The sequence below is a fragment of the Medicago truncatula genome, chromosome 8 (assembly GCF_003473485.1).
Source record: "Medicago truncatula cultivar Jemalong A17 chromosome 8, MtrunA17r5.0-ANR, whole genome shotgun sequence".
NCBI lineage: Eukaryota > Viridiplantae > Streptophyta > Magnoliopsida > Fabales > Fabaceae > Medicago > Medicago truncatula.
In genome coordinates, this window is record NC_053049.1 from 39428035 (window position 1) to 39442082 (window position 14048).

The window sequence follows — 14048 nt, forward strand, 5'->3', positions numbered from 1 at the left end:
TATAGGCGGCCATATTTGTTACTAATAGTGCAAATTTTCCAAACTCATTTTTATTTATTCAAAAATTATGTATCTCATTTTTATTCAGCAGTTTCATATCATTATAATGGCTTTATAATTCTGACTATTTTTTTTTTGAAGGAAGGAATTTATAATTCTGACTATTTGACTTGAAAAGTTATCTTCATGGCTTCAGTATTCTAAACTGCAGTGTTTCTATTACATTAGTCGACATTCAAACCGTGTTATTAAAATGTGATCATTACCTTTTGCAGTGTCTCATTTCTATGTGTCAGTGATAATTCTAATGATAATTCTAACTCAAGCATGATTGTGTTTTGGCCTAATTAGTGTTCGTTTTTTTTTTAAAATGTTGCACGACTATTCAATTATTTATTTGGTTAATCTTTGTATGCCTTCTTAATGCTAGTAACGAATTATGAATGTATTTTATTTTTTATTTTTTTTTATATGCCTTACAAACTGTAAGATGTATTTGGAAGGCCAGTTCCCGCCAACATTAAATTTGTTGTCTGCCACACCCAAAAAACAAGGTTATTGGAAAATGCCTAAAAAATCATTTTTGCTTATATTTAGAAACGGAAGGAGTACTATCCTCTCATAATTTACATCACACCGAAAGTAGCTAATGGCTCCAATTTTCACTCATGTTTCTGCTATTGTTGCTGGAAGGGTAAAGATCAAGCTCAATGTTCGTGTTTCACGCATCTGGACTCACACCATAATTTTTTAACTCTATTAATTCTTCCGGTCTTCCAAATCACAAAATATGTTTGAAAGTTGGAGTTCCTATTATGTTGTTGAGAAATTTGGATATTACAACAGACATTTGTAATGGAACTCGGTTAATTCTTACAAAGATGAGAATATATATTCTTGAAGGCAGGGTTATATCAGGTAGCAATATTGGGGAGAAGGTATATATACCAAGATTATCGATGACGCCGTCTGATACAAGAATTCCTTTCAAATTTCAGCGTAAGCAGTTTCCTATATTTGTATGCTTTGCAATGACCATACACAAAAGCCAAGGGCAATCCCTTAAGCAAGTCGGTATCTATCTTCCACAACCTGTCTTTTAACATGGGCACTTATATGTTGCAGTATCACACCTTACATCAAGGGATGGTCTTAAGATATTACTAACTGATGGCAACGGGGATTGCATCGATGCCACTTCAAATGTAATATATAAGGAGATGTTCCAAAATGTTTAAGCATATGTCGTATTTCCGTGAAGTTTTTTTTCTTCATGTACCGTTTTATTTTCTTTGTAATGGATAATTTTGCATTTTTATACCTTATACACTACTAATGACCCGTGCGGTAGCACGGGTAAATGTTCTAGTTATCGGTATATATAATGAGGAATGATATTTTGACTCCAAGAGTTAGTGCAATATCTTACTCCAAATCTTGACTTTTAATTCCAATTTTGGTTAATGACTTAGATGAATTGATATGGTAGGCTTTAATTTCATTTTTTATTGTAATCAACACTTAACAACACAAAATAACAAAACAAAACAATAAATATCTTTTAATTGATTGATTTCTTTTTTCTTCTTCCATTGTTTTTTTTTATTTCTCACGCTAAAAGAATGTTTGAGGGTTAACTTTTTTTTTGACACAATATTGAGGGTTAACTTAAAATCATTTCCTTGAATTAAAAATATTTCAAGATTCACTCATATATTTTTTTTAAGCTAAAAGATTTTTTTTCCACCCATTGATTTTTTTCTTCTCCCTTTACTTATTTTTACGTTAAAAAAATTGTATATATTTATTCTTCCCCCGTTACTATTTTTTATACGATATATTTTTTTTTTGTTTCTTCATTATAATTCTGATTTTTTCTTATATTTTTTATAAAACACATATTTGTACTAATCTGTCACGGAAAAAATAAAAGATGATAGAGGAAGTAACCCTGATGTTTTCTTATATCTAATTCATTTACAATAATTGCATAAAAATAAATAAATTTTTGTATTTTCTTATATAAATAACGACAAATTTAAATAATCATCTCCATTGTAGTTAGTTTTTGTTGATGATGTTGTTTGAGAAAGAAAATGGAAGAAGAAAAAAAAATCAATCAATTAAAAGACATTTATTGTTTTGTTATTTTGTGGTGATGAGTGTTGACTACAGTAGAAAATAAAATTAAAGCCTACCATATCAATTAATCTAAACCATTAACCAAAATTGGAATCAAAGATCAGGATTTGAAATAAGATATTACACTTATTCTTGGAGTCAAAATATCTCCACTCATATATAAAATATATGCCTGTTTTCTAAAAAAAAAAAAAAAAAACATGTTTGTGATATCAGAAAAGAACAAAACTATCACATGAGACTGTACCTTTTTCTTAGATGAACACCGTCCAAGTCTATGGGTATAACACCTTTGTAACTAGCGTGAGTTAACTCATGCGACGTAACTTAAGTAATGTATGTGTAAAATTAAATCTCATTTGATTTACACTTGCGTTGGTTAACAAGCGCATCAGTATTTTATCAGTTTAGCTGAGTGGAAGCGAGACATGCCGAGATAAGAGCTGAAATCTAATAGAATTTATACAGATTGTAAAATTTCAAACATGAGCCTAAGACACATGCGAAAAGATTCAACAATCGATGTTAGTTACAATTGGTATTTCTTGTTAGTTTTCTTTGTCAAATGTCAAAATATCATCAAAAAATTTCATGTAATAATTATTTGATATGAAATATCTATGATCATTTTTTTTTAAAATATACCTTTTTTTTGTAGTGTTTTTTAAAATATATCTATGATAATTGTATATTATCTTGTAACTAGCAAAAAAAAATATGAGCAATGCTATATATCAAGAAAGATTTTTTCAAGAAAATTTTAAGAATGACATGGCAGAATAATCACCCTTAGATTTTATCAAGAAATAATCATGAAATTAATGTTAACCAATAAAATCTCAGCCTGGCCGGAAATCATGAGGTGGTGGGTGTTATGTATCTTTTTTTTATGAAAGATTAATAAATGAGATTAAAATTTAAAGGTGATTATTGTGCCATGTCATTCTTGAATTTTTCTTATAAAATCATTCTTGATATAAGGATAAAATTAACCATTATTTTTCTTATCATTATATTTTTTTCGAAAAGGTTTTTAACACAATTGATCAATCATAATCAATACAAATTACAAAAATTAGGGTTCGAATTTGACTGCCAATAAATGTGAGAACATCAAAGATTTGAGTTCATATTCTCACAATATCGATGCTTGTTTATGGTGTTTCCGAACAATAAATTTTCTACTTTTGTGATCATCGATCATGCACCTCAAATACATTATAAAATAGTCAAACAAACAAATTAACAATTCATACTAACAAACTTATTTACGAAGCCATTTAATTTCCTCCAACTTACATAGCTACAACACCACCTCCTGATTGGTGTTTCATGGCATCAATCGTGTCACCATTTTTCAAATTCAGCTGAAGATACATTGATATGAAAAACAGAAAAAAGGTTAGCTGAATCAGGATAAGAAACTTAAAGTAAATAGTACTTAGAATTACGACATAAAAATTACTTCTAGATTGTACAAGCAATAACATTTAGCTTTATGGGTTTATTTCTTCTTCATAATATAAAATCTTTTTTATTTTGAAAAATTCAAAAATTATATTGAAAGAAGTTTATATAAATTCTTTAAATTTTATTCTATTTTGTTATAATATTCTAAAATTAAAAATATATTAATCATAAATATTAATTTATCATTCTATAAAAAATACACTTTAAAAAAATTAAAGATTTTTCCATTTTTCTTATATACTATTTCACTTCCAAGGTCCTCCTCTCCCTTTCTCCCCTCCAAATTCTCAAATAAAACCTTAAAAATATAATGCAACGTAAAAGAATATATGCGAAAGCGACAGAATCCAATATCTTATGATTGATACACATAAGATAGACATAAGCCCTTTCAAACAAAAATAAGTTATATAACAATTTTTAGAGTTATGATATTGCAGCTTTTTTTTGAACAATTCTAGATAAAAAATTTACTTATCTTTCAATTAAACTTTAGATTACTAGGATTTCTTTCCATCAAGAATCGGAGAATAAACACACACAAAATACTTAATATTTCTAGAGCTTTTATATTACAGAATGTGTTTAGCTATTTACAACATTCGGTTTTTTCTAGAAATGAAGGAAAATGTGAGAAAGCAAGAAGAAACTAACCATCTTTGGTGTTTGACGATTTCCTTGAATAGATTTCTCATCAAGCAGAAAGTTGATGGTGGCATATTGCAATTTCATCTTTTTACAGTACTGTTGAAATGCTGTTATCAAGAACTTGTCCTGGTTCACTTTGAAATGCTGCTCATTCCCATCCTACATTTTAATGAACAAAAGCACTTATTGTGTGTTTGGATTCATGCAACAAAAAGAAGCAATGAAAAAGAGTGATGCATATATACATACCTGACCCCTGATTCCAAATTCGATATGAACAATACCATCTTCAGTAACTTCATCTCTTTCTGAAGCCTTTCTCTTATTACCCAATATACCATTTGAAGCCATAATGCTCTTATCAACCTACATGTGTACACACAAACACAAGAAGAGACGGTAATAAGATCCTTTTCACAAATCGAAAGCAAAAACAATTTTTTTCTTTTCACTGCAAAGAAAGCAGCATAAAATAACTCTTATTCATTTATTATTACTATCATTGTCATTATTATTATACAATGAGATTAACCATAATATTAAACAAATAAAAAAGAGAAGAAAAAAGTCCTCTTTCTTTTGTTGTTACAAAGTGAAACAAAAATCTCCACAAAAAACATATACAGATTGTGTTAAACAAATTATTGACTTCGAGCAGAAAAGAAGAAAAATAGAGTACATACAAGAAAACAGGAACAATTAGAGAAGAACAGAACAACAATAAAATAAATACTAAGGTTTTTGTAGTGTCTCGTGAGAGTGAAGGTAACTTGTGTAAAGTTATAAAGAAACCATTAATTAATAAGTCGAAGAGAATAATCATTTTAGTATTTGAATGTGTAACAGCATGTCATAATAGTCTCTCAATGTATTGAAATTTTAAAATAGTATTTAATTGTATGATCTGTAAGTTAAAATAGTCTCTAATATTAAAATAGTCTTCGATGTTAAGAATAACTCTTTTTTTCTTTAAAGATGAATATGACTATAGATAAATATTTATATAGATTAATATGACATTATGTTTGCTCAAAAAAAAAATGACATTATGTAAGTATATTAAAGGCCTCATATAAAAAATATTAACAAAACTTGTTAACAATAAAGACTATTTTAGGATTTCAATGCATTCAAAGATCAAAATTACTATTATCTCAATAATAAAGATTGTGATTTTAGTGGTGAAAGGAAAAGTTGTAAGTTTCACAAATATGTGTTTAGGTAAGGGTGATAGTTTTTATGACAAGTTGATTTCAGTTTCCAGTTTTAAGCATGTTGACATGAATAACAGATATTCACTCATAACACGCAACAAGAGTCTCTAAATTTTCATTGTGGAGTAATGAGCAATTTACTATATTTTGCTGAAGTGACAAGACACTGCTGTAGGAACAGAGAATTGAATTTCTCGTAATAGTATAACCCCATGTGATTGTGAATACCGAATATCATAGCTTTAGCTCTGATCAGGTCCTAATGGAGCAACACCAAAATTATATTTACGTCGTTACTTAATTCAGACATTTTCAAAAGTTTGGTAAAAATTACCTATCTTTCACTACCTAATTTTGTCATGCTATAATAATAGTACTTAATTAAATTTTCTTTCAAGTGATATAAGGAGTGTTATTTGAACAACCATGTAGGATAACTTGTGGGATAATCAAAATATAGAAAGTATTTGAGTTTTGGTACAAAAACCAAAGCACTAGAGAGAGAAAATGAGAATATGATGTGGGTATGAGAGAGAAAGTTATCACAAAATGAATGTTCAAATATCATTTCTCGTCTAATATCAATGTAAGGAATCTCTTATAAATTGTACTCCATCCGTTTCAAAATTAGTGTCGCTTTAGCAAAAAAATTATTTCAAAATGAATATCATTTTCAGTTTCCAATGCAATAATAACTTTTTCTTTTCAATTATACCCTTCAATTAATATTATGTTACGACATTTAACTACTTTATTTTATTTCTTAATTTGTGTGCAATTGGTTAAATCGACGTTAATTTTAAAAAGGAAAGAGTATATTACAAGTAAACCATTGAATGGTAAAATCACGTCAAAAATCTCAATGAATCATAAGATTCATAACATATCTGCTAATATTGCCTTTTCATTTATGGTTAACCTTATTGTCATATCTATCCATCTAATACATATACATCAACTAATTATAAACCATTACCTTCGGTTTATATTTGTTGTGGTCCCTATATTTTTTATTTATTTTTCAAGTGTTCATTTTATCCATCAATTAATTGATTTCATTAATGTTTAATTTTTCTTTTTTGATCAAAAAGGGTTGAGATCCTCCGCAGAAACGCAAGAATTTGTTCAGAAAATGTCTTAATCTTAATATTAGACTTTTTAAAGCCCTGTTTTTGGTAATTCTCTTCACTCTCGATTTTCATGTTTCTGTGCTTGACTTTTAAATTTGATGTTTTCTTTATTATTGAAAATTGATCTAATCTAATCCACTATCCTTTATTGACTAGAATTACCAAGTCATCTATTTCTTGTGAGACCTGAAAATGTTGACCATGCGATGGAGATTTCATTGCAACTGTGTTACTTTCTCACGTCTGATGAGTGATGAGGGGTAAGATAACTCTAAGCCCAAATATTTCCGTATCTTGGAACATTTTTGTTACTTTACTTTTTGTGTTATGGTTATGGTTATGGTCATATTGGTTTTCTTTAATCGCATCAATTACTGAGATTGGTATTAGAAATATCTCTCACATCACAATCACTCTTATGGTTATTTTTCTAACTAATATTTAATCTGATTTGCTTACAATCCTAGACCTAACATTCCCAAGAATGATGGGATAATCCAAATGAACACAATAATCTCAATCTGATTAGGCCACAAATACAAGAATAAGTAGTAATTTTAAGAGTGATTATTTAGATCTAACATAAACGTTGTAGTAACATTGATGACCATTATGGATTGTATATCATCTTTTTGGTTTGGATCTCTGATGTGACTTTTTTAGTGAAAATATTCAGTGCTTATGGGGCAGGCTTTGTAGGGTGAAGACAAAAATTCCATTAGTTTATAATGCATTAGATATATATCTGTCACATGACAATCACTCGGTGAGTTTAGAAACATCTCTCTCATGCACTGTGTGAACCAATAATTTGAGTATGGCAAAAAGAATATCATTACTATTATTTGTGAATGCTATGAATCATCATGTATTGTTTTTAAAGAAGAAAGAACTCATATATTTGGCTATACAACTCAATTAATGTTTCATTGAAATATCCTTTTGATTGAACTTCTTGTGGGATTCCCTCTATTTTTTTATTTTTCCGTTTATATTACATTTCTAACGATGTTTTTTGGTATCAGCTTTGGGGTATTAGTGGCTGATCTTGAGGAGTAGCTCTAGGGGCACAACAGTTTTGGTTCGTTTTGGGAGGTCATATGAGGTAAACATCTCTATGCCTCGTCTTTGGTCATGAATGTAGAATTTAAAACTTGCATGTTCATTTTGCACATGGGAATGTACAATTCATTTTATTTTTCTTTTCTTTTATTGTTGTTGGTGGTAAGAAACTAAGTATAGTTTTTATCAACTCATAGCAATTACCACTCATAATTCATAACAACTCATTTTATTTCATTTTTTCCTCAATCTTTGATAATCTTAGCAGTCACATTACAACTCATAGCAATTCGATGGAATGTTATTCCCATTACACTACTTTTTGTGGAACATTGTAAGAGAAATCAATGGAAAAAGTTGAGGTGATACAACGTAACTTTCCAACGTCCATGGTTCTTCAAAGACATTTTTTGTACCTCAGACTTTGAAAACAATTGCTTATGCCACACAAGCAATTTATTTTTTGCATAAACCTTTTTTCCATCATTTTAGTAATGGAACTTTTATATCCTTAGCACAATTGAGAATTTACAAACAAATAAAGACTAGACAATTATTTAACATGACATAATAATGAGTTTTCTTTTTGTGTTGATAATGAAGACTAGACTAGGCAATTCTTTAGAAGGGAAGCATAAAATGTTTATTATTGTATTCATTGATATACTGATAAAAGATGTTTACGAATGTGGGAGAAGCCTATTCAGGTTGAGCACAAAATTCAAGCTCCTTAAGTTGGGCTCGCCATCTCTCTAATATTGAACAGGCTGAAAGCTTTCTTCAGGAATTTATAATTTGGGTGTAAGAAGGTATAAATTGTAAATATTCATACTTTTATGAAAATTATTAGAAGTTAGAGGATTAGGCTGTGGTGTATGAGAAACAACAAATATATAAGGTAGTTGGTATCATTATATTCAAGGTTTTATGTAGACTTTGTGATGCATTGTATGTTTTGTTTATCCATTTCGTTTGCAATGGATGGTGTTATGTATAATAAGTTATCTATATAAATCTGTCAAAAACACTGGGTTTATCGAAAGTGCACTTTCAGTAGTGTATTTTGACAAAAAAATTGATTTTGATTCAAAACAAATATGAATTAAATTTCTTATTGTTTGATTAATTTTTTATTTGACTATTCGATTGTATATTAAGCATACAAACAATATGTATATTACGATAGTATATTTATAATTAATTTTCTCCCCGGGCATTGCACCGGTGTAATTACTAGTATATAACATGACAGCCCCGCAAAAAATTCATCTGAAATGTTTCACTCAAGAACAATATACTACTAATCAACAGCTGTGTATACTTTCGAAAAGAATATCAAATCCATTGTAGAAAGTTTGACTCAATTTTGACAACAATGCTACATTGAACGGTGCACCAAAAAAATTGCACTCGTGTAAGAATTAACAAAAATCAATTTACAAGAACGTCAAAGTTCAGATACAAATACTAAATTAAGTTATCTATAAAAGCTGTAGACTGGATAGTTCTAAAAAGTTCCCTCAAATTGGCCAATACATGGCGTGGTCCCAAACTCTTGGCACCAATGAAATTCAAAAGCTGCTCTAAATCCTACAATCAGAAAACGTAAGTGAAATGAGCAATAAGTAAGATTAATCAGAATGGACATTTACACAGCAATCAAGGAAAAATTAAACGAACAAAGAGAGTAGGCAAATGCAGCCAATCTACCTGACTAAGTCAATGCAAATTCCACAGCCTTTTTCAAATGGTTAGGAGAATAAAACCCAAGATAAGTTCATTACGGTGAAGAAACCAGTTAGAGTGTGTATGTTTCAAGGATTCTAATGTTAATCAGGGAATGTGAGATTTGGAATCCAACATTCCAATTTGTTTCAACTTTTTAAAAATTATTCCTAGATAACTTTTATTCCCATGAATGTTTTTTACACATGATTTATTAACTTTCTATTCCCATGCTAAAGGATGGGAATTTAACACTCCCATGGGAATAAAGTTCAACTAAACATAACTTCCCACTATCGCTCACATTTATTTTTATTTTTTAAATCAAACAACTTTTAAAAACATTACAAGGAAGTCAAAAGTTTTACCAAACACATGAGAAGGAATCTTATTCCTAAGAATATGATTCCAGGGAATTTAATTTCAAACCTTGAAACATACACACCCTTAGCTAAGATAGGGTAGGCTTTCTTCTTGCAGTCAACATGAAGGTCTACTAATTCAGTATATTAATGCAGAGAAACATATGAGCAGAGCCAAAGCAATCCGATATGATGCTTTAGCAGAGTCTAGAAAATGCATCCAAACTTCTTCAAAGCGCTATTTCAGTGAAACAGATATGAAAAAAATTGCTTAACGACAGAAACAGACAGATCATCATCAGATAATAAAAGTCACAAGCGATTAAGAAAAGTTCACAACCCAGAAAAACAAACTAAGCAAATGATAAAGGGGGCCGACTGTCGGTGGAAAGATCTCTGAAGGAAACAATGAACAAGAGGGAGACTATCATGTTATGTTTTGCATATTAAATTCAAAGCTTCAGCATTGCTACAGGGAAGATATTAACACACACACACACACACACACACACACACACACATATATATATATATATATATATATATATATATATATATATATCTGTGTGTGTGTGGGTATAATATACCTTGCTTAGTAAGAATACAGCATAAGCTGCTCTTGTTGTGTCTTGGCCTTCTAAAAATAGGGGGAATTCTACATGCTTGGCATTTGTGAAAACTTTTGTGCTTGTTGAAGCTTCAGAAGAAGTTAGCTCTATCGAGGGTGCGTTGTCAATAATATATGAATGAGAAGCACCCAACCGTACGGGATAACGTAGAGGAACTTGCAAGTATGAGGCTACAAGTGAAACAGCCTGAGAAGAAAAAAAACAGTATATTAAAAGCATATTTCAACAATTATTAGGTCCACAGTCCCACATGAGCTATATATAAAAACAACCACAGATTATAAACCGTATCACATGATTTTTGGTGTGGATCATAAAAAACACAAGATATAAATTAATGCATAAATATATAAGATCTGAGGTAAAGAAGACGGGAGGTACTAAAACTTACATGTGCAACATATCCTAAGGCTGTAGCAGATTTCTGAATTTCCTTTTTATCTGTGAAAAAACTCATCTTTCTAAATGATAGCATGCTTAAGTGCAGACCCTGAATCGTCAAAGATCCCTGATTAACTGGTTTAAGTTCAGGAGGAGTGCCTGGGCAAGGATATAAACATAACTTTTAACAACGATTCTGAGAAGATGTAATTTAGCAATGCAATCAATAGTATCCAAAAGTTTGCATGATTTAAATTAGCACTATGCAAAATAGACTTTCAACATTTAGGGAATTGCCATGGTCTTCTAGTGTTCTAGTGCATCCACCCCATACTGTGAAACATTCCATGAAACCCTCTTTACGGTATAAAGAAAAGTAACAGGAAAAAACAATATTACTAATTGATTGGTTGAATGTTCAAAGGATCTATGATTTTGTTATGAGTATTTCAATATAAAGGTTGCTAATCAAATGAGATATAAAAAAGGACAACAAAATTGAGAATGCCGTTGTGATAGAGCCAAAAGATCAAACGATTTGCTCTTTCAGTACACCTACATTTAGAGCAACAATAATGCGGTCTACATGTTATTGCTTATGATATTGTGGTAAAAGACTACTGCCATTTATTCTATACAAAACGACAGAGAAAAGTATGAGATAAACATCTACTACTAATCAAGAATATGACATTGTAATTTGTTTTAATTTGCCAATAAAAGATCAAAGTAATAATTTTTACTAATCAAGAATATGACATTGTAATTTGTTTTAATTTGCCAATAAAAGATCAAAGTAATAATTTTTGGCAATAAATATGAAGCAAAAACTATGCAAAAGCATCAATGAAAAAGAACAAGTCCTGAAGTGTATCATTAGATGCAGAACGAGAGAACACAACAGCCCAATTTAAGGAATAGAAAACCAAGAGAGAGTGGCAGAACCATCTTAGCACCTCAAATTTCTTTTTTTATATGAGCTCAGTCATGTCTTACTTTAGGGGTAAAATCCACACAGAATAAATATCATCACTGAGCTAACTATTACCTGCTGGGCTACCTAAAGGATATGCTTCAAGCTCTTGCTCTTGTGCTGGTTCAACCAACAACTTTACAGGATACAGCATTGAAATTTGAGATGCCATGTATTGTTGCCTCATCCTTAGCATCTTTTGCAAGTTTCTCAGACGAACATAGCCATTTTCTTCAGACATTAATCTACTTGATTCCTATAATAACAGCATCATCAGCTTTCAAACTACAATAATAGGAGTAACATATGACACTGCTATTTTTAATTTTAAAATTTAAAAAATAAAATCCCCAAAAGTGCTATCACTATGCTAGCTAATTAAAAGCAACATGTCTGCAGCAGTCAAGGAGGCATCACCTCAACACTACAAATACAAAAAGTTGTACGGAAGGTAGACATTATAGCAGTACTTACTCCATAAGTAACAGAGCAACAAATTTCTCAAAGAAGGTAGACATTATAGCAGTGCTTACTCCATAAGATTTGTGTGTGTAGGAGGGGAGACATGGAAAAGGAGCTGAAAGTATTCAAAATCTACCATTCAGTCTAAATAAAAACATCCGATTATCTTATAGCCCACCTGATAAGGATTTAACCAACAGACAGACACAGCTGACAAAACATGCAAGAAAGAGAACAACAGGACATCCTAAAAAGAAAGTAATTTTCCATCAACAACAACCAAGCCTTTTCCCACTAAGTGGGGTTGGCTGCATGGATCAAATTACGCCATAATGTTCTATCATACACCATATTTCAGTCCAACTCATTAATTTCCAAATCTTTCCTAATAGTTTCTCCGATAGTTTTTCTAGGTCTTCCTCTGCCTATAGGGATTTGACTATCCTCCATTTGATCTACTCTCCTTGCTACAAAATCTATAGGCCTTTCCCATCAATATAGAAAAGTCTGGGTAAATTTTAAACATGAGGACCTTTAAGAAACACCTAAACAGTTTAAAATAAATGCCTATTATCCGTAACCTCAACCAAATACCAACTATACAAATGAAATAGAAAGGATCATATAACCATCCAAATTTGTGTTTGCTGACTTGTTGCTTGCAGGCGTCATCAACTTCAAAACTTTCTTAAGAATGTCAAATGATATACGATTTGAAAAGCTTCATACGTCGTAAGATAAACTAAAATTGTAGTTATCAAAATTTAGGAAATTGCAAACTATAAACATAGATATTCTTGGAACCCGTTTACATCTGCAACTGTTTATAATTCCTTTTACGCTTGTCTATATATCTTACTCAAAATGGCAACTAAAATGGTACGAAAAAGGTAAAGACAAAATTATAAATCCCGCTGATTTTTAAAAATTTAATTATTTCCAAAAAATAAAACCACGACACTAAACCCGCTAAGGAAAAAAAAAACATTTTGTAAACAAAATAACATTACAACTCATGTGTTTTCATAATTGGTGTGGCAAATGTCATTAGAAACGTGTGTAAAATAATTATAAGTTGAGTGTAATAATTAAATTCATAATTATATACCATAAACTGACCTGAAGGTTTCTGCTAGTTACAGAGAGAGTACCACCCGCCACCAAAAGTGACTGCAGAGCACCACTAAGCTGCTCCTCTTGCTTCCCAGCAGCCTCCTTGGCCAGCCTAGAACGTATAGACATATTCTCCATCATCAATTTCTTTGATTCCAATTTTTGACGCATTTCTTCAAGTTCATTCAATCGACCCAATGATTCACCATTAAACTGCTCATAAAATCATCGCCCGCTAATACGCGGGCTCATTAGTTAGCAACCAACTAAAAACCCTAAATAGTTAATTTTGGATAACCCTATATGAAAAACCTAATTCTGATTGCTAAAACCCTACCTGGATGAGAGACTCGAGTTTATGCTGAAGGTTTCGTTTCTTCTCCTTAGCTTGATTGAGAGCAGAAGAGAGACTCGATAACCTAGCAAGATCATGCTCAAAATCTTCCCACTCAATCAGTCGAACATCATCTGGATCAGTGGAAGTTGTGAGCAATGTGAGATTTAGATTTTGTTCCATGAGGGGTCGACCTCATCATCGTCTTCGTCCTCGAGTGGAATCACGGTAAGTAGATCATCGATTGATTGTTGTTGTTCTTGTGCTGTGTTGGTGATTTTCTCGGGAAAATGGCTGGGTGGATTTTCTCGGGGGAAAGGAAAGAAGAGAAAAGAAAAAGAGGAAAATGTGTCTATCTGGATTCAGTTGGATGGAACAAACAAACCGTATGATATTGTAGTGG

At 30.9% G+C, this 14048-nt stretch overlaps 2 protein-coding genes and 1 long non-coding RNA gene across 5 annotated transcripts; 1 reads left to right on the plus strand and 2 right to left on the minus strand.

The window, feature by feature from the left end:
• Positions 1-3182: 3182 nt before the first annotated feature.
• On the minus strand, positions 3183-5030 carry LOC11408310 (small ubiquitin-related modifier 1). Its single transcript, XM_024772535.2, has 4 exons — positions 4944-5030; positions 4510-4626; positions 4267-4419; positions 3183-3509 (listed from the first exon to the last, which is right to left on the minus strand). Exons 2-4 carry the CDS (start codon positions 4609-4611, stop codon positions 3438-3440), a joined length of 327 nt encoding a protein of 108 aa, XP_024628303.1. The 5' UTR covers positions 4612-4626; positions 4944-5030; the 3' UTR covers positions 3183-3437.
• Positions 5031-6372: 1342 nt separating this feature from the next.
• On the plus strand, positions 6373-8613 carry LOC112417223 (uncharacterized). Its single transcript, XR_003007780.2, has 4 exons — positions 6373-6649; positions 6761-6864; positions 7630-7709; positions 8365-8613. It is a non-coding gene; the product is annotated as an uncharacterized lncRNA (long non-coding RNA).
• Positions 8614-8961: 348 nt separating this feature from the next.
• LOC11411365 (UV radiation resistance-associated protein) lies at positions 8962-14048 on the minus strand. 3 transcript variants are annotated; one of them, XM_039829290.1, is made up of 6 exons: positions 13649-14048; positions 13318-13423; positions 11812-11992; positions 10774-10922; positions 10341-10568; positions 8962-9256 (listed from the first exon to the last, which is right to left on the minus strand). In XM_039829290.1, the coding sequence occupies exons 1-6, from the start codon at positions 13741-13743 to the stop codon at positions 9134-9136; spliced, it is 882 nt and encodes a 293-aa protein (XP_039685224.1). In that variant the 5' UTR covers positions 13744-14048; the 3' UTR covers positions 8962-9133. The 3 variants fall into 3 exon arrangements, with proteins under 3 accessions (XP_039685224.1, XP_003629676.1, XP_013446630.1); XM_003629628.4 differs by having other exon boundaries at positions 13318-13524; positions 13649-13828; XM_013591176.3 differs by having other exon boundaries at positions 13318-13546; positions 13649-13791.

Bases quoted from the DNA above. Each gene is read 5' to 3' on its own strand.
- LOC11408310 (XM_024772535.2), bottom strand. From the start codon at position 4,611: ATGGCTTCAAATGGTATATTGGGTAATAAGAGAAAGGCTTCAGAAAGA. The intron at 4,420-4,509 runs GTATGTATATAT...ATTAAAATGTAG, and splicing joins AATTTGGAATCAGGGGTCAG to GATGGGAATGAGCAGCATTT. The intron at 3,510-4,266 runs GTTAGTTTCTTC...ATGTATCTTCAG, and splicing joins ATCGTCAAACACCAAAGATG to CTGAATTTGAAAAATGGTGA.
- LOC11411365 (XM_003629628.4), bottom strand. From the start codon at position 13,828: ATGGAACAAAATCTAAATCTCACATTGCTCACAACTTCCACTGATCCA. The intron at 13,525-13,648 runs GTAGGGTTTTAG...TTTTATGAGCAG, and splicing joins AACTCGAGTCTCTCATCCAG to TTTAATGGTGAATCATTGGG. The intron at 9,257-10,340 runs GTATATTATACC...TTCTGATTGTAG, and splicing joins CTGTATTCTTACTAAGCAAG to GATTTAGAGCAGCTTTTGAA.